Source organism: Podarcis vaucheri (genome assembly GCF_965113315.1).
Source record: "Podarcis vaucheri genome assembly, chromosome: 14".
Classification (NCBI taxonomy): domain Eukaryota; kingdom Metazoa; phylum Chordata; class Lepidosauria; order Squamata; family Lacertidae; genus Podarcis; species Podarcis vaucheri.
The window spans coordinates 39,104,735-39,126,178 of NC_138752.1; the positions used below are offsets into that span (position 1 = coordinate 39,104,735).

At 39.3% G+C, this 21,444-nt stretch overlaps 1 protein-coding gene across 8 annotated transcripts in view; it reads left to right on the forward strand.

Annotated features, from left to right (window-relative positions):
* The window catches only part of MRTFB (myocardin related transcription factor B), a 92,227-nt gene that overhangs the window by 33,811 nt on the left and 36,972 nt on the right, over positions 1-21,444 (forward strand). The window contains exon 1 of one of the 8 annotated variants that reach the window (XM_082200050.1): positions 15,876-16,198. The exons of the other annotated variants lie outside the window; for them this stretch is intronic. Coding sequence (XP_082056176.1) covers positions 16,078-16,198 — 121 coding nt within the window. The 5' untranslated portion in view covers positions 15,876-16,077. Of the gene's footprint in view, positions 1-15,875; positions 16,199-21,444 lie in introns of those variants that run through there. 8 annotated transcript variants of the gene reach the window in all.

The following is a 21,444-nucleotide window of genomic DNA, read 5'->3' on the forward strand; positions in this document are numbered from 1 at the left end:
TCCTGTAAATCCAGCTTTCCTTTTTGAAAACATTTTTTTTAAACTCAAGTTAACAGGTTAAGACACAATTTCATCCTGGCAGAGACTCTAAATGGGCAAAATATATATGATCCTGAATGACTTCCATATATCATGTTGGGCAAGCCTGTCATACGATTCCTTAAAGTTTTGGCTCATTTCTTTCAGCCCTTATATGTTCCTAGTACATGTCATCTTAAGGTTGAAAGGAGTGACACCTCCAGCTCCCCAATTCCACAATAATGAAATTGTACTCTTGAGTTTGGTTTCAGATGCTACCTACACCAGATTAACGTGGTCAGTGCACAGCTGTGTACAGACTTGTGGGTTTCTGAATGTAGCCCTGACAGAACATTGGTTCTCTCTAATTTAAGCATCAATTAAATACTACACTGATTCAGATTTACTGGTTACACAGCATGATCCAGGGTTGTCTCCTGTAACTTCAGTGGATTTTAAAAATTCCTTTTCACAACTCTGTCCACCCTATCCTAGCATCTCAGTGCCTGATGTTTTGAAAAAGACTTGAGTAGGGTTGGGGGGGGGGGAATAATGTGATGTGTGAAATAATTTTGACCCTTGGTGAGAATGTACATGTTATCTAAGGGATGGCATCTCTTATGCTATAAGAAATGCGAAGAGAGACTTTGTATATACTGGTTTCCCGCTCAGTCTGTCATTGTTACTAGTACTGCCAGTTCCCACAATCCTAACATTCCCTGGGCATCAGTCAGTGTCTGCAAGGAACAATTTTCATGTGAAAAGCCCACAGGCCAAGACTCAGTAGTCTCTAGAGAGCTGACCTCTGAAGTTGAGTCTCTTCTGACATTTTCACAAGCTACTTGAAGTGATTTCTGCAGATTCATTCCATTTGGTAAACTTTTGAACAAAATCCCTGTCCTTTTCAGTAAGATTTATTAAAGCCATTTCCCCCTTTCTCAGTGACAGAATGATGCAATTAAGATGGGAGATGTGTCTGGTGACTAAGTATGATGAAAAATATTGTTTACTGATTCTTATTTTTAAGAAGTAGTACAAAAAGAGTCCATGGTGTTGTTTTACTTCCAGACATTTCTTGTTGATAATGAAGTATTTTGCTGGTAATTAATGTAATGCCTACTTTTTAAAACTATTTTTTTTTAAAAAAATTATCTTTTAGGGGGCAAAATGCTAAGTGTAGTGGTTCTCTCTAGATGAATGTTGATAATTTTCGAGTTTCAGTGAAATTACCCTTATCAGTGTTGTATGCTATTGATGTTCTAAAAATGACCTGTCATTAGGAAAAGATATTGGTGGAATAATTTTCAAAGGGTGGGTTACTGTAAGCGTTGCCAATCCTTTTCTTTCCATGAGCACATTTCAAATTTCTTCCTTTTCTTTCTTCATCCCTCCCCCCCAAAAGTTACAAAGAGAGAGAGAGAACACATACAGTTTCCTTTTTCAAGGGTTTGGGGTAAAATACAGCTTCAATAGTGTTAAAATGCATAGGTGTAGCCAAGATTTATTTTATGGGGGGCAGGCTTTATGTTGGGGGGCAGAACTGAGATATCTGTGATGCAGTTGGCCAGTTAGTTAAGGATTTCTATTTATTTCCTTGATTTAGGTGGGGCAGCTGCCCCCTCTGCCTCTCCTGGCTACGCCCATGTTAAAATGAATCCTCTTGAATTTGCATGATGTTACACAGAGTCCTATAGCAGCAACTGTTAAATTAAAGCTTACATTGGCAGACTGCAAAGTAAAAAATCATAGATATGGTGTCTGGGACAAAAACACTGATTCAAGGCATGGATCCTCATCATGGTTCATTTTTACATAGGATGTCAATCAATTATATCTATGCACTTAGAGGTGACCTATGATTTGACTCATGATTTTAGGGCATAGTTTGTAAACAATTACGAGAATCCATAGGGATCTGTGCCTCACATCCATGTTTTTGCACCAAGGCGCTACTAGAAAGGGCCAGATCTTTGATTTTCATGGTTCAATCAGTGGAGACAGATGGGATATGTGACTTGATAGAAGGGTGTATCTGTCTGCCTGGGGACAGGTATCCCATTACAAACTTATGAAATTTCAAGTGGATCCATTTTACTAGATTGTGTGCGTTTCCATCTCTCTGTTTCTCTGGTACCTTATTTCTCCCAACTCTTGTAGCACCATGTCTTCTCCACATTGCACAGTCTGTTTTCCTCTTGCATTCCCAGTCTCAAATTTCTCCCTTTTTCCCCTCATACCATGTCAGGTGCTTCGCTGTCTGTTCAGCTGCTGATGTGCTGATCTAAGACTTGGAAACCACATAGTTCAAGAGATTACAAAAAGTTCATTGAAAACTAAACACAGCAACACTATTACGCCAACACAACATACAGCTGAAAGAGGAACTGGGAAAGAGTGTCCACCTTCCCACTTCCTGTTTCACATTCATGCATTTCAAGGCTCAGATTGGTAGCTGATAAAAAAGCTATATATGTGAAGTATATTCTTATGAGGAAAAATTGCCACAAACACATCTAAGGGATTGCTTACTGGGAGCTCTTCACTTTACTGAATGTTCACATTTAAGGCATATGTTCTTTGATTTTAAAGCAGCCATGGGGAGGGTCCAATCAGGATTCGAACAACAGAGTATTGGGGAGAGGGTTTAATTGAGTCCCCCAGTGAAAACCAAATATCCATTTTCCCCAGGGCAAATTGCAACTTGGAGGGTTTGATATTTATATTTTTAATTAGGACTACAGTTTTGGGGGCACAGACAGCTGCTATTTAAAAAAGAAAACTGATTTGTTAAAACTGATTGTACATTTTAACATGATGTGTACTGTAGTTCTGTGTTTTAATAGATCATATGTTCTATTAATGTTTTATTGTTTTTTTAATTATTTCTTCCACACCCAATGTGTTTAGCTGTTTCTATTTTAGCTGTAGAGTCCCTGTCAGGGAAAAGGGCAGATGATAATAATAATAATAATAATAATAATAATAATAATAAATAATAGCAATCCTATACAGTGGTACCTCGGGTTAAGTACTTAATTCATTCCGGAGGTCCGTACTTAACCTGAAACTGTTCTTAACCTGAAGCACCAGTTTAGCTAATGGGGGCCTCCTGCTGCCGCCGCGCTGCCGGAGCCCGATTTCTGTTCTTATCCTGAAGCAAAGTTCTTAACCTGAAGCACTATTTCTAGGTTAGCGGAGTGTGTAACCTGAAGCGTATGTAACCTGAAGCGTATGTAACCCGAGGTACCACTGTATCCAATTTGCTTTACTTCAAGCTGACATTTATAAAAAGATTTTGCTTTTAACCTATTATTATTGTTGCACACCACCCCAATCTCTGAGTGATGTGAGATTCCAGAGGCTCCAGGCAATAACCAAGGCTTTCATTTTTCATTCAGAATGATGCATAGAGGAGACTGTGGTATTTTTATGATATATTGTTTATTTACACATATATACAACCTGAGCCCATGAAGGAGGGATTCACAGTATCAACACCCCAAGAAGGCCTTGCTTCTCCCATAGTCACAGCCTCAGATTCAAAACAGAAATCAGGCATTGCCCCCCCTCTCTCCCCATCTTGCTGCTTTTCTTCTACCTAACATCACTTCACTCTCTCCTCTCAACTTTGGCTTTGTCCTTCTAACTATCCATGAGTTGAGGGAGGGTGCCCCACCTATTTGCTATCTCACACTGATCCACTTAATTTGTTCCCCTTAATGGCCAGTTACTCAGGTGACCACCTTACCAGGAAGTTAACATGGCTTTAACACTCGCTGGATCCAGGGTTAGAAGGTCCTTAGCCTTCTTCCCCTCCCAACTCATAACATTATAAAACATGTGTGTGATTGGTGTGTGTTTGTGGTCTGTTTGTGTGTGAAAGAGTGGATGTGACCACACCAATCTTTTGGAGGTTTGGCCAACAGTAAATGCAACTCTTGGGCCAAAAAAAGGTTATCCAATCTTGTTTTATAGCATTCTCAAGAAAAAATGAAATGATCAGTCTCATGGAGGGGTGCTGAACCACTTCTTTTATCTGAGCTACCCATTCCTTAATCTGTGTTTTTGGTTTTCTGTCAGTTTGAAAAACAACAACCAAAAGGCTTGTTCAGCTTGACATTGTGAGGAGAGGGAGAATGGATCCCATAAGATAAGGTCCAAGCAGTATTAAATACTTGCTTGTGCATTTACGTCATGTTTAATGAGGCAATAAAATTGTCCACATATGTTCCTGTTTTCATTTCTCATGTAACTGATACTTGAAATTGAGGCTAGCCATGCTCCCAAAGTTCTAGGCAGACTGGCATAGTTGAGATAACAGAGGATGCATCATTTCCTATAGAGCCTTTCTTAAGATTTTTAGTGGTTGTTTCCCCTAGCCCTGATGTTTCTTGAGGCTAGAATTGGATGGTGTGAATGCAAACTATTTGTAAATCTGTGGGAAATGTGATGTTAAAGAGATTATTTATGTGGCTTATTTTGTTGATGGCACAGCAGATGCTGGGAAGAAGTAGTGAAGGGCCTTTGAGCAGCACGCTCAAAACAAGCATGCTGCTTGTCAGCATTAATCCATAGTTTGTCTTAAGACCAAATGACTGCAGTATGTGGGATTGTCCTTGGTTCTGGTTTGGAAGCTTGTGCAGAAAGCAATGACCAGACTGCTTCCCTGGCCACAGACTGTGACTGTGACAGTGACAAACCATTGTTATGACATCTGCACTGGCTGCATGTCTGCTACTGAGCCAGGTTCAAGGTTGTATTGATTTACAAAACCCTGTGCAACATAGGTCCAGGGTACTCTGGGGATTACCCGAACCCTTATATTCCAGCTCGATCACTGAGATCATCTACAGGAGCGTCGTTGGTCATTCCCTATGTTTGTCAGGCTCATTTAACAACAAAAAGTAACCAAGCCTTTAGTTCCAGTTACAGATAGGTAGCCGTGTTGGTCTGCCATAGTCAAAATAAAAAAATTCCTTCCAGTAGCACCTTAAAGACCAACTAAGTTAGTTCTTGGTATGAGCTTTCGTGTGCATGCACACTTCTTCAGATACACTGAAACAGAAGTTGCCAGATCCTTCTATATAGAGAGAAGGTGGGGAGGGGTATTACTCAGAAGGGTGGTGGGAATGGGAGATTGGCAGATAGCTGTGATGAGCCTGTTGAGTCGTCAACTTCCCTTTAAGGTGCTACTGGAAGGAATTTTTTCATGTTTAAGCTTGCTTTTTTAAAAAAAAACCAAAAAAACAATGAGTGATAAATTTTACTCAGAGCAGCCCCATTGAAATTAATGAACATAGCTAATTTAGGTCCGTTAATTTAAAAGTACAACTTCATTAAATAACACTCCATGTTTACTTGGTACATTAGTGTCATGTTTAGTCTTCCAGAAGAAAATCTAGTCACAATTTTAATGATTTTAATATGGTGTCCATAATCTGGGATCTTATCTGGCAGCTACTGAAATCAACTGAAATACTTCTTATTGACTTGTATAGAAACACTGAAATGTTAGTTATCAAATGAATGTTAAATGTATGTTTGATTACAGCCTTCTTCATTTGGTGCAGTGCTTCAAAACATACTTCAAAGGGTCAGTTGTAGTTGTTCATCTGAAGAGACTCTCATTAGATCAGACATTTTTGGGAAGGCTTCTATGTTACCTTCCTGTTTACCATGTTTATGGTACCATGCCAACATACCATTGTGAAACACTGGTCTGTATGAAATCCTACTCGACTTCTTTTAACAAATTAGTTTTATAATTGCATGAATTTCTTCAAACTGCGAGAGACAGTTGTTCAGCAATTAAATCCACATGTTTGCTTCTCTTGCTACATAGTTCAAAGCTGTGATAAGTGTATAAAAACTTTGAAGCAATTAGTTGTTACAGCAATGATTGCTTTCTTTACAAAACAAAAAGCTACAACTTTTGAACTCTTGATACTCCTGGTTTGTAGTGTTCTAGTGATCAGACTAATACAAGAACAGGATATCCTCCTACATCCTTAGTAGACATACGTACATTTTCTCTGTCTGTTCAGTCATTTTTTTTAAGAGCACATCCACACGTTTAATAAAAGCACCTAACTGTTCCCTTTCTTCCTCCTCATCTTACCCAAGTGGCATACAAATGCTATTAGTTCACATTTGTTTGAATGCAGGGATAGACAACACAGTACTCACTGGGTTGGTGGTTCTTGTTATTTTAAGTCACTTTTTTATTGAAATGGCAGGCACTTTGGTCATCCTTGGAGGGGCTTTTCTGAATGTGTAAGTGGTGGGGTGCTCAATTATATTCTGTGTGTGAGATACATTTGGGCAGAGAGACGGGGGAAAAAGGCATGTGTGACTGTGCATAGATGAAGTATATGAGTGCATGTGTGTGAGGGAGGTGCTTGTGTGCATGTGGTTTTTATGTGTGTGTGTAGCGTGTGTGTGTATTGTGTGCTAGAGTGAGTAGCCACCTTGTATACTTTTCCTAGTGCTGGGGAATGCACCCTTTTATTATTAGATAGCAACTACATAAGTGTGTGTGCCCAGGGGAATCAATATTGTGTGATTTCCACAGTCAGCACCAGCAGGTCATTGAGGACCTCCCATGGAAAGCATGAGATTGTCTGACAAAGGAGGGGGACAGCAGCAATAACTGTACTTCCGATCAGCAAGCCCAAGAGGCTCAGTGATTGAGACCACAGCGCCAACAGCTCCCTTGATTGTAATTAGATTACAGTTGTTCTAAAGAAACCATCCTTGCACTCTTGAGGATTGCAATAACTACCTGTGAGATTGCAAACATCCTTTTCCTAGACAAAGTGCTTCAGCAGGTAGCTTGACATCAATAATTTGAATTCACTGCTATCTAGTTTCAGGCCCGGGTTCAACACTGAAACAATCTTGATGAGTAATCTATGATGGGAGTTGGAGAAGGACTGATAGAGTGTGACCCTGTTATTTTTCATGATCTTTCAGTTTCTTTTGTTATTGTTGGCCATGGTATTCTTTGAAGCAGCTGTTGGGATCATTAACGATGGAATCCAGTGGTCCTGGTCCTTCCTCAGTGACCTATTTCAGAAGGTGGTGATGGGAGGCTATTGCTCTACTCCAGGGATGTCTAACCAGTCAACCACGATTGACAGGTCGACCCCCGGTTGATATTAGTCAATCGCGGGCTCATTTTCCTCTGCGGCGGAAAAGGAGCATCCGGCCCCACCCCCTCACTCTTTTGAGTATTCACGCACTATTTCAAGAATGGAAGAGGGAGTTACCGCTGGTGGGATTACTTCTTGTTTATCAATTAATGCCACACTCCCCCCCCAAATCAGCAGAGGTATTTGCTGTTTCCCTAAAAAATGGTCAATAACTTTGGCACCCTCCAAAAAAAACTCAACAACTTTGACTTGCCCTCCTTAAAAAAGGTCAACAACTTAGGTCCTCCCCCCTCATGGGTAGATCACTGCTAGTTTCTTGGGAGTTGGACATCCCTGCTCTACTCCATTGCAGATAGGCTGTTGTATGGCACATTTTGAAGCTGGGTGGCAATGTTCAAAGCAGCACAATCTACTGAAAATTCTTATTTAACATCTTACTTTCTAAGACATGGAAAACTGTTGCTACAGTTGGAAAAAAAAAGCAATTCTAAAACAGTTAACACAGGAGGAATGATTTAAAAAATCATGAATTCACTTCTGTTCTATTTGCAATGCAATAATTAGGGCTTGAGGCTGCAATCCTATACACAGTTACACAGGTGTAAGTACCATTTTACTCAATAATACTTACTTTTGTGTAGGCATTTTTAGGATTGCCCGGTAAGAAATGTTTTTTGTTTTTGTTCAGTGCAGAATGCAGAAAAGGGCATTGTTGGTAGATGATGGCATACATGCATAATGTTGGAAGATGAGCAGATGGATCAATTCTGCTGTTGTGGATAATGTTATTAATGTTATTAGGTCCTGTAATAGTGCTGCCAAAATAGATATGCAATAAACAAACAAACCCCAGTGTTGCAAAATGTGACTCAGCAATATCGAAAGCAACACGATGGCCAGAAAAAATTACAGTACAGAAAACTTTATGGAATAATGCAAAACATCAAAACTATCAAACTGAAGTCTCTGAAAGTCCTTGAATAAGTCACGGTGCCAGACTTTACCCAGTGGAGAGCAAGCTTGTAAAGCTTTGTATGATTAGCAAATGTCCAGTTCTGATGTCCAACTCTGAACTCTGCTGAACAGTGTTTCCAGATAGCAACTACTGTTTTGTTCAGTTCTTCATCAGCCAATTAGTTCAACAAACACTCGTAAGTAGAAAGATGTGTAATTTCTTCACTAACCAATCTTTTTTCGAATTGATATAATATACATGAGAATGAAAAATACTCTGGAACAGTACTCATAATTGTATATTCATGTATATTATATCAATTCGAAAAAAGATTGGTTGAAGAAATTACGCATCGATCTGGCCATCGTGTTGCTTTTGATATTGCTGAAAATAGATATGCAGACAGAGTTGAAATCTGGCTCTGGTCGCTCTGACCATATCCCTGTTGTGTATCCTGTTCTGAATGGTGAGTAGCTGTTTTAGATTGGGAGGCTGTCTTGTCTGTAAGCCAGCACAGAGCTTTGAGAGGGCCAACTTAAAACAACTACTCACTCACAACAAGAGGACAAAACTTCATGCATCTGATGGAGTGTAGTCTATGAAAGCTTTTGTCCTGTTTTGAGCAGCTCATAATCTAAAGCATAAAAACATGTTGAGCTTGCACACTTGTTAGCTTTGGTTACAAATTTGGTTACAAAAATGTATTACATTTGGGAAGATGAGCATTAATGATGCAGAAGAATATAGAGCTTTTAAGGAAATCTTCTATTAGTGTTTCAGCTTTTTGCTGTGTTTTATATTCCTCCTACGAGTCCTTAGTTTCTTTGCACAGAAACTAAAGAGTTAAATAAAGTCTATCTGAATAAGCTGACGGTCTTAGGGCTCGCAAACTTGAGTGAACACTTGATTGGCTCATCTACAAATGCCCTTTTTCATGAGAGCAGATTTCTGTGAGTGAAGAGACAAGATTGTTGTTTCCTTGTATTGTTAAAGGTTCTGGGGAAGCCCTTTTGAATGGGTGATCATTTTTGGAAATTACACCATCTTGGTATTTTCTTGGATTGTGATGAATCTACCTCCATTTGAAGTTCTTTGGGTTCGATTATTTCTGCTCTCCACACTTTTTTGCCTCACAGATTTTGCATGCTCTGAGAGTTTAGCATCATCCATGTAAGTAATTGACTCCTCTTTTACTTTTTCACAGGAAAAATATTAAGTTTTTCATTTCCTTTTATTGAAAGTGTGTTTTAATGTTCTTGCTTAAAGTATGTTTTTCATACAGAAACTAATTGCATTGTGTGGGGAAAGCTTAAGACTTGCTGAAATATTAACACTCTTCTTACAATAAGCAGACAGTCACGGAGTTTCTGCTGGATACCAGCTTTTACACTAACGTAGGGATAACTCCATTTGCTAATGTGCAGGATGCTTTAGCAAATTATCCTGTTTGTGTTATTTCAGTGAATTTTCTTGTTTTGAAAAGAGAAATTGAAAACTGGAGGGAGGCACCTTTATAAAAAGGACCATATTCCTTAAAATATTATTAGAACATGTAAGAAAAACCTGTCCATACACTGAGAAACCACCTTATTCAAAATAATTCACAATTAGCTCTAAATAGGAAAGTTATCTTTTATTGTAACTTGGTCAACAAAGTCTTAATTCTATCTGCACATTACATTGTCAGTTGCAGTACAAAAATTCCATCAAACTGACTAGTGACACTCTTTTAGAATAGGAAGGTCCCCCCATTCCTTTAACAGTGCTTTGAGGTCATTTATGCATTGATATGCTATGGGATATTATTAATTTTAGATACCCTTGCCCTAATCCAGACTGATTATACACATGGGAGCTCAAGTAAGCATGCTGGGATTTTGCGTAATCATGCATTTCCCTGTTCACTGCATTGTGGGCCATGCTCAGCATGTGTGTGTGTGTGTGTGTGTGTGTATATATATATATATGCTTTCGTAGATTTTCACGGGTACAGGAATGCAGGTTTTGGTGTCTTCAGGTGTCTTCCCGTGTAAGAGTCGGGGTGTCTGTGCGACGTTTCGACGAGGTCTCACTCGTCATCTTCAGGCTGGTGCTTTCGGCTTCTTGTTACTGGAACAGAGCAGAATCTGGTGTTTGAGTTCCTATAAATACTGTTGAGGGGTGTGGTGTATAGCCTCCAACGTTCTGGGCAGAGAGGAAGTTCCTAGATTAGTGTGCCTCTTCTTCTTTTGTTCCTTAATTACTTGAGGGATATCTTGAGTGATTTCATGAGTGATATTCTGAATACCACTGGGTGGGTCATTAAGTGTAGATTAGTTGCTAAAGCTTTTGTGTCTTGACCTCTTGAGCTTGTGAAGAGTTTTTCTGAGAAGATGGCTGTGCTGCATTTAGTTGTGCTCTGGCTTGGCTTCGTGTATAGGGGCGAGCTGTGGCTTCTTTGCATGGCTCAGCTAGGGGGGCAGGAAGGCTCCCCCCCAACTGAGTGAGCCCATGCTTTTCCAGCTCATATGTGACGCATCAGGGCTTGCTCCTCTGGGGGGCAGGAGCAGTATAAGGAAGCCAAGGGAGGAACAAGCTGTATCAGCCTGGTGATACAGCTTGCTGCTCCCTCTGTGGTATGAGGGGCAGAGTGATGACAGCTTCACCTGGTGGCATATTGCAGGTGAAACTGCCGCTGCTCCTGAGTCCCTCTGCTACCAGTGGCCCAATGTTGAAAGTGGTGCTGGTAGCAGAGGGACTCAAGAGCGGCATCAGTTTCACCCACAATATACCACTATCACACTCTGCCCCTCATATTGGTCCTGGGTGATGGATCAATGCAATCTAGTGTTAGGCTAAGGTAAAGCCACCATACAGGTAACATGTAAATACTGAATCAAACCAGGGTCTTCTACTGCCAAACTACTCAAAGCTAAGCCATGGAGTCTGGTCTTGGCTACAGTTTGTTCTTGGCTTATCACTTGTGGTTTGTTTGGGGAAACAAACCATGAGGCCAGGTTCGGACGTAATGCTAACCCATGGCTTAGCTCTGAGTAGCACAGCGACAGCAGGACCAAAAAAGGAGTGAAGTGGCTACAATTTTTGTTCTGAGTATCCACACACTTTCTCATTCACACTTAGTCATGGTTTGGCTTGGGGAACTAGACCTTTGTCTCATAGCCCCACCCAGCTATTTTCTAGGAAAGGATGTGGACACTGAGACATATGTATAGAGCAGCAAATCTTTTTCACCCACCCTTGCATCAACCCCAAGGCTTTCTAATACATTCAAGTAACACATATTTTAAATAACTTATCATGTTATGCTAGAGAGGTTAAATCAAGAAATGCTAATTTGGACTTAATTTGGATTTCATAGTGTGTCCTGGTATCCTAAATGTATCTGTTATAAAATGTTTGTGGGAATGGTTACACAGCAGAGTAATTGCTTCTCTCTTCTCAGATAGAAATAGCTGGCTAGAACAGCCTTTGAAGCAATTCATTGCTCATTTCTACAGAGTGCACATTAAATCTAACTGTTCATTAATGGTCTTGAGGGAAGCACTATAGTGGGTCAGTATGGTGCTGGTTAGCACATTAGATGACTTTAAGTTGGAAAAAATGGCATAATTGGAGTAATATCAAAGCAAATGCTTGTACCAAAGCTTTCTGTGTCCTGAAAAATTAGCTAGCCTACCATGTTGCTGGAGGGGCTCTGCATAACTCAAAATTGTTTATACTTTTGCATTGTTAGGAGCTGCAGCAATGTAATATTTCCCATATTCTGTCTTGAAAGAAAAGGGCATTGAGACTGAGGGAAAGCGGGTGGTAATGAGTTATTTCCTTATCAAAGTTTTATGAATATACGTAGTTATCTTTTTGATATATATTTTTGTCAGCAAAAGCAGATAAAGTATTTAAAATAACTACTATACTGTATGCATAATGTTCTCTGAGTCTCAAATATGTGAGCCAAGAAGATCCTTCTTTTTCTCTTTCTTTCCTTTATGAATTTGTAAAAATAATACTCTGGTGTAATTGTGTAAGAATATATTGACCCTGCCAAATTTGATATACGTCCTTGGGGAATTGTTTGTTTTCACTGCAATTGCCAGGAAGCCCTTTTTTGGCTGGCCCTCACTTCTCAACAGTATGGCTTATTTTTTTCTCACGCTTAATAAATAATAGTTGTACTGAAGTGGTGGGAAAACTAAGTTGATTTATGGAGTTGTTAGTGTTTTTGAACAGTAAAAAGATCACCATGAAAGAAGATTTATTATAACATAAAGATTGATCTCACTTCATTTGGATAGAACGGTGAGATCATTTCAAACCATATACTTGACAAACATTATCTTTTCCCATCAATGGGACTACATGTTACTGAAGGAGAAAATGATTCAAGTTAGGAATAAGGCATTTAAAAAACACAGGAAGAAAGAGGAAATTTAGCAAGCTGCATAGAAAGCAACAGAAAGAATTAAATTCTACATAGCCTAACCATCTAGGAGGATACATTTTCATAGGGAACAATTTTCAGCTTGAACCATGGGGGAACCAGGGGAGAGGCTGACAGTAAAATTGGATACTCCAATCAAACATGACCATGTGGAACTGGATACAGCTCAAGTGGCAGAGTTGAGCCATTGGTACCTTTTAAAAATCCAGGAAGGTGCAAGTAAAAGCCTTCAAAGTCCATTATCAGGACAATACTGAAACATGAGGCCAACTGAAACATCACAGCATAGTGTACAAGCATTCAAGTTCTCCGGAACTCTTGATCAGGCCAGATGAAAGACAGGACACTGGTTGGTCTAATGTTGAAGCCATGCTGCCTCTCTCTTTAGTCACAGTCTTTAGATTGATTGGGGAGGACAGAGCAGACATTCAAATGAGGCTGTTGAGGTGCTATGTAGGTATCAGGTTGCACCTTGGACATCTGGTAGCAACAAGCATAGCAGTGGATGTACTTGTATAAAATTCATCAATTTCATCATTTTTTGCAATATGCCCATTGGGTATTTTATTCAATTTAAAATCTTTCTTAATTGACTTCAGTTGATGGACTGCAACCTTGTTGAGAAATTCTTTTGTTGAGTATTATGAGCAATTAGTGCAGGAAAAAAATCCATTATATTAGGTATTTTACTTCAATGCAGTCCCCCCCTCCCAAAAAAAGTAGAGGCTTTACGTATTTAACCACCCAAAATGTGTTTTCTGCTAATTTTTTATTCCCTGCCATAAATGATAGTTCCTTTGGTTTCTGCTGAATGCCTTCATTTTAAAGCATTCTAGCCCACCATTTTGGATGTTTCTTTGGTGCATTATATTATGAAAATATAATCTTCAGTTTGCCTTTACAACAGATTCTTGCTGGCAATAAGTGTGGGCCATAGCAACAGTGGTAAGCTACTCCCTCAGTGAGGAACCTGCTGTTTTTCTTTTTAATGAGATTCTGCTTCCATAGTGCTACTGTTTTTTATTTTTCTAAATGCTACTTTCAGATTGATTATATAGAGGGATTCAATGTAGTGCTATGCCAATAATTATTTCAGGGCAAGCGTTTCAACTTGCCAGATGGAACAATTCTCCCCTCTCCTCCCATGCACTGATTTGAGGGTTCTCCAGACCCCCAAGTCAGTTTGGGGAAAATGGGAAAGAGAGGGGGTGGAACTTTGTTGAGCAAGCAGAAGTCATTTTGTGGGCATCTGCTGACACGACTAATTAGTTTATTTTAATTATGTATTTCATAAAAATATTTACTGATTGATTTTTTTAAAAAAAAAGCACCTCAAAGGTTAAAAACAGTAAATGTGTTAAAAACATAGTTTAAAACTAAGAAAAATGTACACCTGTAATTTGAGACATTTGAAAAGTTAAAATGACAATAGACTAAAAACAGATTAAGACCTGCATCTTAGTGTTTTTGTGACAATTGAATATGTTTGGGGGTTAACCTGACAGTCCAGTCTAGTTGAGTGAGAAGCATTAGGAGGATTTGGTACGTTGAATGTATTGTTCAATGTAGTTAAACTAGATTGCTTTAGTTGAATAACTTGCAGGGTTTTGTTGAAGCCTGTAAGGTGAATTTGGTAACCAGAGCAGCATAGGGGCAACAAAATTAGCTGACATTTGAGTAGAAGTAATTTCCTTTTGCCACAAAAATTGTCTCTGGTTGCTCCAAAGGATTCCAGGGGACCATTAAGGAAAACTGTTTTCTCCTGTGGGGTGGTTGACATTGAAGAGCTGCTTTCAGTTACTAATTGAAAAGATAAAAAAGACTGCTTGCAGATCAAAAAGCTTGTGGGGGAAGAGGAGGTGTTCTGGAGTGATGTAATGAGGGTAAAGTGCCGCTGCACAAAGAAAGCAATTGAAGTTTGCTACATTAGAAATGCTATATGGAATAAAATGAGAAGAGAGCCATGGCACTGTATGCTCATTGTAGAGCGAGAATAGCAGCATTTGTATTGCTTTCATGTTTCACTTTATGCTAGTGAGATGGCCCTCAAGTGTTGAAACAAGATTTGATATAGGAGAGTGGGCAGTGAGTGCCAACCCCAATTTTCCTTCTCTGATTTCAGCTGGTTTTGCCTTGTCTTATCATACTTTATTTCTGGTTCCTGCAAGTTTCCTGCAGTTTTCCTCCCCCCCCCCCACAATTCTAACATCATTCTTAGTTCCTCCACCACCAGCCACTGGTCCTACCTCAGCTTGCACATATTTCATACCTAAATTATCTGCTCTTCTCCACTTCAGTCCTGCTCAGCTGTAGCCAGTCCTTATAGATTTATGGAAATGTTGCATAGACATAGGTGAGTCCTGTCACAATGAGCAGATTTGCTTACTTTCTTCTTATTGGATGTGCCCTTCCTACCCTAAGTCTGGCACCGTCACTCATTTGTGTGTCCAATTCTGTAGCAGTTCTATCTTTTGTTCAACTTTGTATGACTGCAATGCAATAAAGCCTAAACAAGGCCCCTGCTTTATGACCTAGTGCCTTATTGAGCTCTTCACAGATGCCTTATTTCTTTGCACACCAGAAATACATGTGTAGATGCTGTTAGTGAGGAAGCTTATCAGTTGTTATTCTTGGATGTCTGTGAGAAAAGTGATTGGATCGGGGCATTGGCTGGTGATGTCACAGAAGCACTGAAGGTTTCCCTCTCAGGTTGCTTTGAAGTGTGTTTCCTGCATCTTGGATTCACTTCCAGACAATAATGTCACATACTCCCCAAACATCTTTCTCTCTTTTCCAATACCGTAGTACCTCTTTAGCCCAGGCTGCCAAAGTGATTTGGGGGAAAAGGCAGACAGAAAGGTTATCCTGCCTGTGGACATGCAGAATGCTGTTAAATTCAGTTTATTGAAATGAACACATGTACACAATTCTAGTGGCTTCACCACCACCACCACCCTCCTTTTACTTCTGATGCTACAGATAACTCCTTGATTATTATTTTGCATCATGTTCTTAAACACCATAAAATGCTTCTACAGCCTATGGCTGTAGCAGGAGAAAGAGAGAGAGAGAGAGACCACAACATCAATATGTCATCTTAGGTATCGCCAAATGCTGCTCCTTCCAACTGCTGAGATTTATTTTTAACTGCTTGACTCAGTGTTTGTCAGATGATTCTGGCCATCAAACTGCATATTGAATGCAAAGTACAGAGAAAGCGAGGGTGGCTGAAAAAGGGGAGGGATGAGGGGTGGTTGTCTGGGGAAGGAGGTGGGACTTGGAAGCTCTCCACATAGGCTCACAGTCTTCTTATCTCAGAGAGAGTTATGCGCTCCTAGCAGTTTGAGTGTACTTTCAGGTCAAGCTGAGAAGTAAAGGGTAATGGCTGCTTTCAAATGCTTTAAAGACATAATTGCTCAATTATTGCTACATTGAGCAAAAGGAGCAGCATACTGCTGGTTTGTAAATTGGTCTCTTTCCTGTGCTGGATGTTGCCTTTCTAAAGGAGTCCCATCATGATCGATAGCTCTAAGAAGCAGCAACAGGGTTTCCCAGAGATTTTGCCTGTTGGGGATATTGAATCATTGAAAGAAAAGGAATGTCTTGACACGAACAACCAGAAAAGTCTTAAGGAAGGTCAGTTTCATGGCTTGGGAGATAAATGGGAAGGCAAATATGTAATTGGGTCTGGCTTAATTTTGAAGGGTTAGAGTTATAAGTGTGTGTGTGTGTGTGTGTGTGTGTGTGTGTGTGTGTGTGTGTAAAGATTGCAAAGCAATGCTCTGAAATCTTTGGTTTGTTACTTAGCTGTTTAGCAGTGCTGGTTCTTGAAGAGAAAGTATTGTAATGATATATTGGAGGTAAATGCTCTTTTCAGGATCACTTTGGTTCACAAAACCTGCTGTTTCACAATTTGAAGTCAAATAGAGACAACAGAATCAGAAATATCTTCTTAAGAATCTCATTCACAGTCATTTCTGACTTCCTCCTGCTGCTAAGTACAAGTCTGCTTTGCCATGTTTTTATATCTAGCAGCTTCATATTGTGTCTCTTCTTAAATGGCCAACAGTGCAATAAAATAAAGGAAAGCCCCTTATCCCCCCAAAAAAAGTCTAGGGAAGTTGGGAGAGTTATAAACACTCCATTATGGCATCTCTACTAGCAAATTGTAAAAAGACACAGCAGGATGTATCCAATGTATTGTTCTAGTTGTAGCAGAAATGTATCTGAATCAACAATTGTGGCATTTTTATATTGTGAGGCAAACAGCAGTATAGGCAATTGTAGTTTTATTTTATTCCTCAAGCATGAGTCCCTGATTTTTTAGACATTATGCCCCACCCCCCAAGCAATATTCCTGCTTCCCTGATGAATCTCTCTCAGTTTTCCTTTTTGGAGTCTTATACCTAATTGCTTTGGAGTATCTGGTTGTGAGCCAGAGAACACTGTTTGTTTCCTTTGATACAGAACTGGCACTCCCTTCAAACCAGAGATTGTTTTTCCTTCTTGACGGAAAGTGTATAAATGCAAGGAACAAAAGTACATTGGGAAATTGAGGAAAAGACCATATCATTGCAGTTCATGTTAGAGACCAGTTTCTTTTAAGAGGAAAATGTTACAGTTCCATCCCTTCTAATATTGAATGTCAGTTTATGCTTTTAATTGTCACCTTCTTGAAAGAGTGACCACTTTTCTTGCATAAATGGAAAGCAGGATGTCAGGAATATAAATAACTGTAGCTAAGAGCAAAACGGTAGTTCTGTGTCTTACCACAAAACAAAACTACTAATAAAAATAGTGAACAACAACAACAACAAAAAGACATGCACTGCCATTTTTGACTGTAAGTAGAATTTTATTCTTATTCTACTGTAAATTCTGCCCCTACCACCACACATGAGAAGTTATAGCTCCTCCTAATGCCCAGAATTAAAATGTTTTGTGTTAACTGGTTCTACACAGGTAAAACCACAGCTCTTCCTGCAACTGTGACTGCTGGGATAAATGCAACAATGATCAAAACAGCTGCCCGTGGTCTTTATGTACAGCTTGGGCATCCTTCCCCATGCTGGTGTAATGCCATGATTGCTCACATGCAGGGGGCTTTGTATAAACCAGATGTCAGGGTGTAGAAGTCAGCATTTGTTTTCATCTTTCAAATGCTATTCATGTCTGTATCATTTTAAGGCATGCCCTTTAATGTTATCACATTTGTATCCCACTTTTCCTCCAAGGAGCTCAGGTGGTGTATATGTATATTTTGTCCTCACAGCAATCCTGCATGGTAGGTTAAACTGAGAGGTAGTGATTGACGCAGACTCACCCAGTGAGCGTCATGACCAAGCAATCTGTTGGTAAAGAACATGGTGGACCAATCTTTGACAGTCAGGTGGCATTCTGTCTTCAGGGAACAAATTCAAAGTGTTGATTTTTGTCTCTGTGTGTAGAGCCCAAAAATATATAGGGGTTGGGCCCCATATACGTAAGCCAGACTAATCTCATACTACCACCATTCTCATAATATCCAGTCCCTTTCTACATATGGAGTTTCCATCCCTTTAAAATGTACCCTGAACTTCAACACCATTCAGAAGACCATTCTGTTAGACCCAACTTTTAGCATGTGGGTTTATTTTGATTTACTTGGATATCTTATACATATTGGTTTGTTTATTTTAAAAATGTTTATATACCACTATATCAAAAAACATATCAAAACGGTTCATAATGACAATATCTATGCATTTAAAACCAAGGATAATCAACTAACTATTACAGAAAGATGTTTTTCAACATTTGCATTGTAGTTAACCTTGAGCCTTAAAAATCAGGTGGGTTAGAAATCTAAATTAATCGTGTTACAGACTCCTCACAGTTGATTGTTTACAGTTTAGTGCAGCTTTTAGTATCAGTGCATCCAAAAAGATCCTGAGAGCTAGTACAGGGTTATTGAGAATGGTATGACAGGATGAAAACACCACCACCATACTGGATGAAACAGAACAATAAGGTGTACATAGCAGCTAGCATGTTCTTATATATCCCTAATGTGTGTTTTCTAAACTTACTGTTCCTGCAGAGGAAGGATATCCATGCATATTTGTCTCCTCCCACTTGCTCCACTGGGCAGGAAAACATAAATGAAAAGAGGTCACCTAAGCTGTCAGAGCAACTTTTCCTCAGTTCACATCCTGCCCAGCTCCACATCAGGTTGCTTTTGGGATGGCTCCAAGTCTGTCTTGGACCATGGGATCTTTCCCCTTGGCTGGCAGCCCATTACCTTCCAGCCAGGACCGCAGTTATTTTAATCATCATCATCAACAAAAAGGGAGATCAGGAAATTTTGGGTCAGATAGCAGAGGGGGTGGATAGGATGAGTTCTCCAGCCATCTCTGATGACTCCTCTGAGGACTCTGAGATATCCCAGGTTGCCTGCGTTTCTTGAGGAGTGGTTTTACCCACTGCCTCCTTCAAGCAGGCAGAGACCACCCTTTCTCACAGAGAGGCATTAATCACCTCCCTAGCCCAGCCAGCTGTCTCTTCCCTGGTAGTTTTTTTATCAACCACGAGGGACAAGGGTCCAGAGCGCAAGGCATCACCCTGACCAATCCGAGCACCTTGGCCACACAGTTAGTAAATTAGCCTTTACTATCTAAAACTCATCCAACACAAAAGGACTAGACAGTGCTCTGGACACCCCTTCCATCCTTTTATCTCCCCTCCCCCTCCTGCTTTTATCTTACAAACTGTAATTAGTGGCATTTAGTAAACATACAGATAATAACTATCAATATTAATTTACCCCTCAAACTCTGCTGCCAGGATCTTTAACAAACCATTTAAAATTGTTTCCAGTAAAGGGGTTCGGTTGCACTTTTTAAAATCACGACATTAAAAAAAATCTGTGCTTTATACCAGTCATGGTTCTGTACTCATTTTTAGTGAGTTACCATACAGAAATTCTAAATTACTGGGCTTCTCTCCGCCCGCCCCCCTTTCAAAATTGGAGTAGAATGATAACTCATTAAAATGGTGAGCTGGCATCTTCTATCATCCTTCATCTTGAAATCTTTCTTGATGGGGCAGAAAAGGATTTTACAAAGAGCATCCATTAATGCACAAGCCCATGAAGATTTTGACAATAAAAAAATGCAGAAGTAGAATCCTCTTAGTATCAGATGTCTTAGGTTAATCCATAAAGATGTTAACCCTTTGGAGTGACTTACAGAGGTGAAGCCTGTATTGGTCCAAGCACAATCATCATTTTGATTAATTTTATTTATCTATCCACTGTTTTCACAAATTCCAGTCTTTCTTTGGAAATTAACAACAACTTTTTAAAAATCCATTGGCTCTTTGCTATTTCATGTTAATCTTAATATGTTTACAGTAGTTCTGTGTGATTTGTTGTTGAAAAATACAATATTTGTTACTGATTGTCACAATTTGCCCTGAAAGCCACTAGTGTGAAAAAGTAATACACCTTTGGGTGACAAGGATTATGGCTGCTATCCTAAACACTAAGGATAGGATATCCTAAATGCTAAGCAGCAAGCCACATTGATTAGACTGGGGCTTCTAGGCATAAGAATGCCCTGTAAATGTTTTTGCTACAAGTCATAGGCACTTTACTGGGATTTTCTGTTTAATGAAAGCAGGGAAAATTTCTCTCTCCATGTAAAACTAAAATAATACCCTGGCATTCTGCCATTATTTGAGACTTAGTTTTACTGAATCCACATTTTATAGGTTGATAGAAAAGCTAGGGAAAATACATCTGGGTTGATGTCAGTGTGACAATATATTCTTGAACAGCTTCAACCTATTAAGTTTATTTCATTTCATTATACACCAGAGTATCTTAGAATCATGGAGTTGGAAGGGACCTCAGTGGTCATCTAACCCAACCTCTTGCTAATGTAGAAAGTCGATTGCTAATTGAGTAGGATCCTAGATCATCACAGTAAATGTTCAATACAGGGTTATAGCCTAGAAGAACAGCTAAGTAACCCACAGCAATAATAGATCCCACATGGGAAGGATCACATCATATTCTGCATTTCACTGATTAGGAAGGTGGGATTTTGCCTTGAGTCAATCAAGGGATAAGCTCGGGTGATCATAAAGGAACTGCCTACAAAGCCCAAGGGAGCCCTGCTTCCCACTTTTAGCTCTTTTTGCCTTTGCTAATAGCATTTCAGTTATAACTGTTAACAGATATGTTATTTTGGAAGCATGCAAGATGAGTAATAGGGAGTCAAAAACCACATATTTTATGACCTTTTGCAAGCTTGCATCGTGAACAATTAAAAGATTATAATGTGCATTCTAATTTTTGAGATGTTGAATTTAATTAAATGAAGGCAAGTCTATCATCTTTTAACAAAATCAAATTATTTCTGGAATCAGTTTACAACAACAACAACAAAAACAACAACAACAACAACAACAACAACAAAAATTACAATCTGTATATTCAGGGCAAAATGTGGGTTTATGTACTCTTGAAATACTTAGCGACCAAATTTCCAAAACCCAGTCAGTTGTTAGAAATGTTTCCATTTTCAACTGAATTTTTAGCTGTCTGTATAAAATAGGCATGATCTTCAATATTCAAATACTGTATTTTTCTGTGTCTATAAGACACCCCCTATTTTGTGGGCCTCCGATTTAAGAAAACGGGGGGAGATCTATCCATGTATAAGATGCCTCCAAATTTTGGACATTATTTTTTAGGGGGAAAAATAGTCTTATACATGGAAAAATATGGTACTTCATCTCTCTTTTTGCACTTTTAGACTCATTCTAATTGATGCAGCCACACAATAAATTATTTGGTCCAACATTAGGACAGCATCATATATTGCATTGTGAGCAATTGC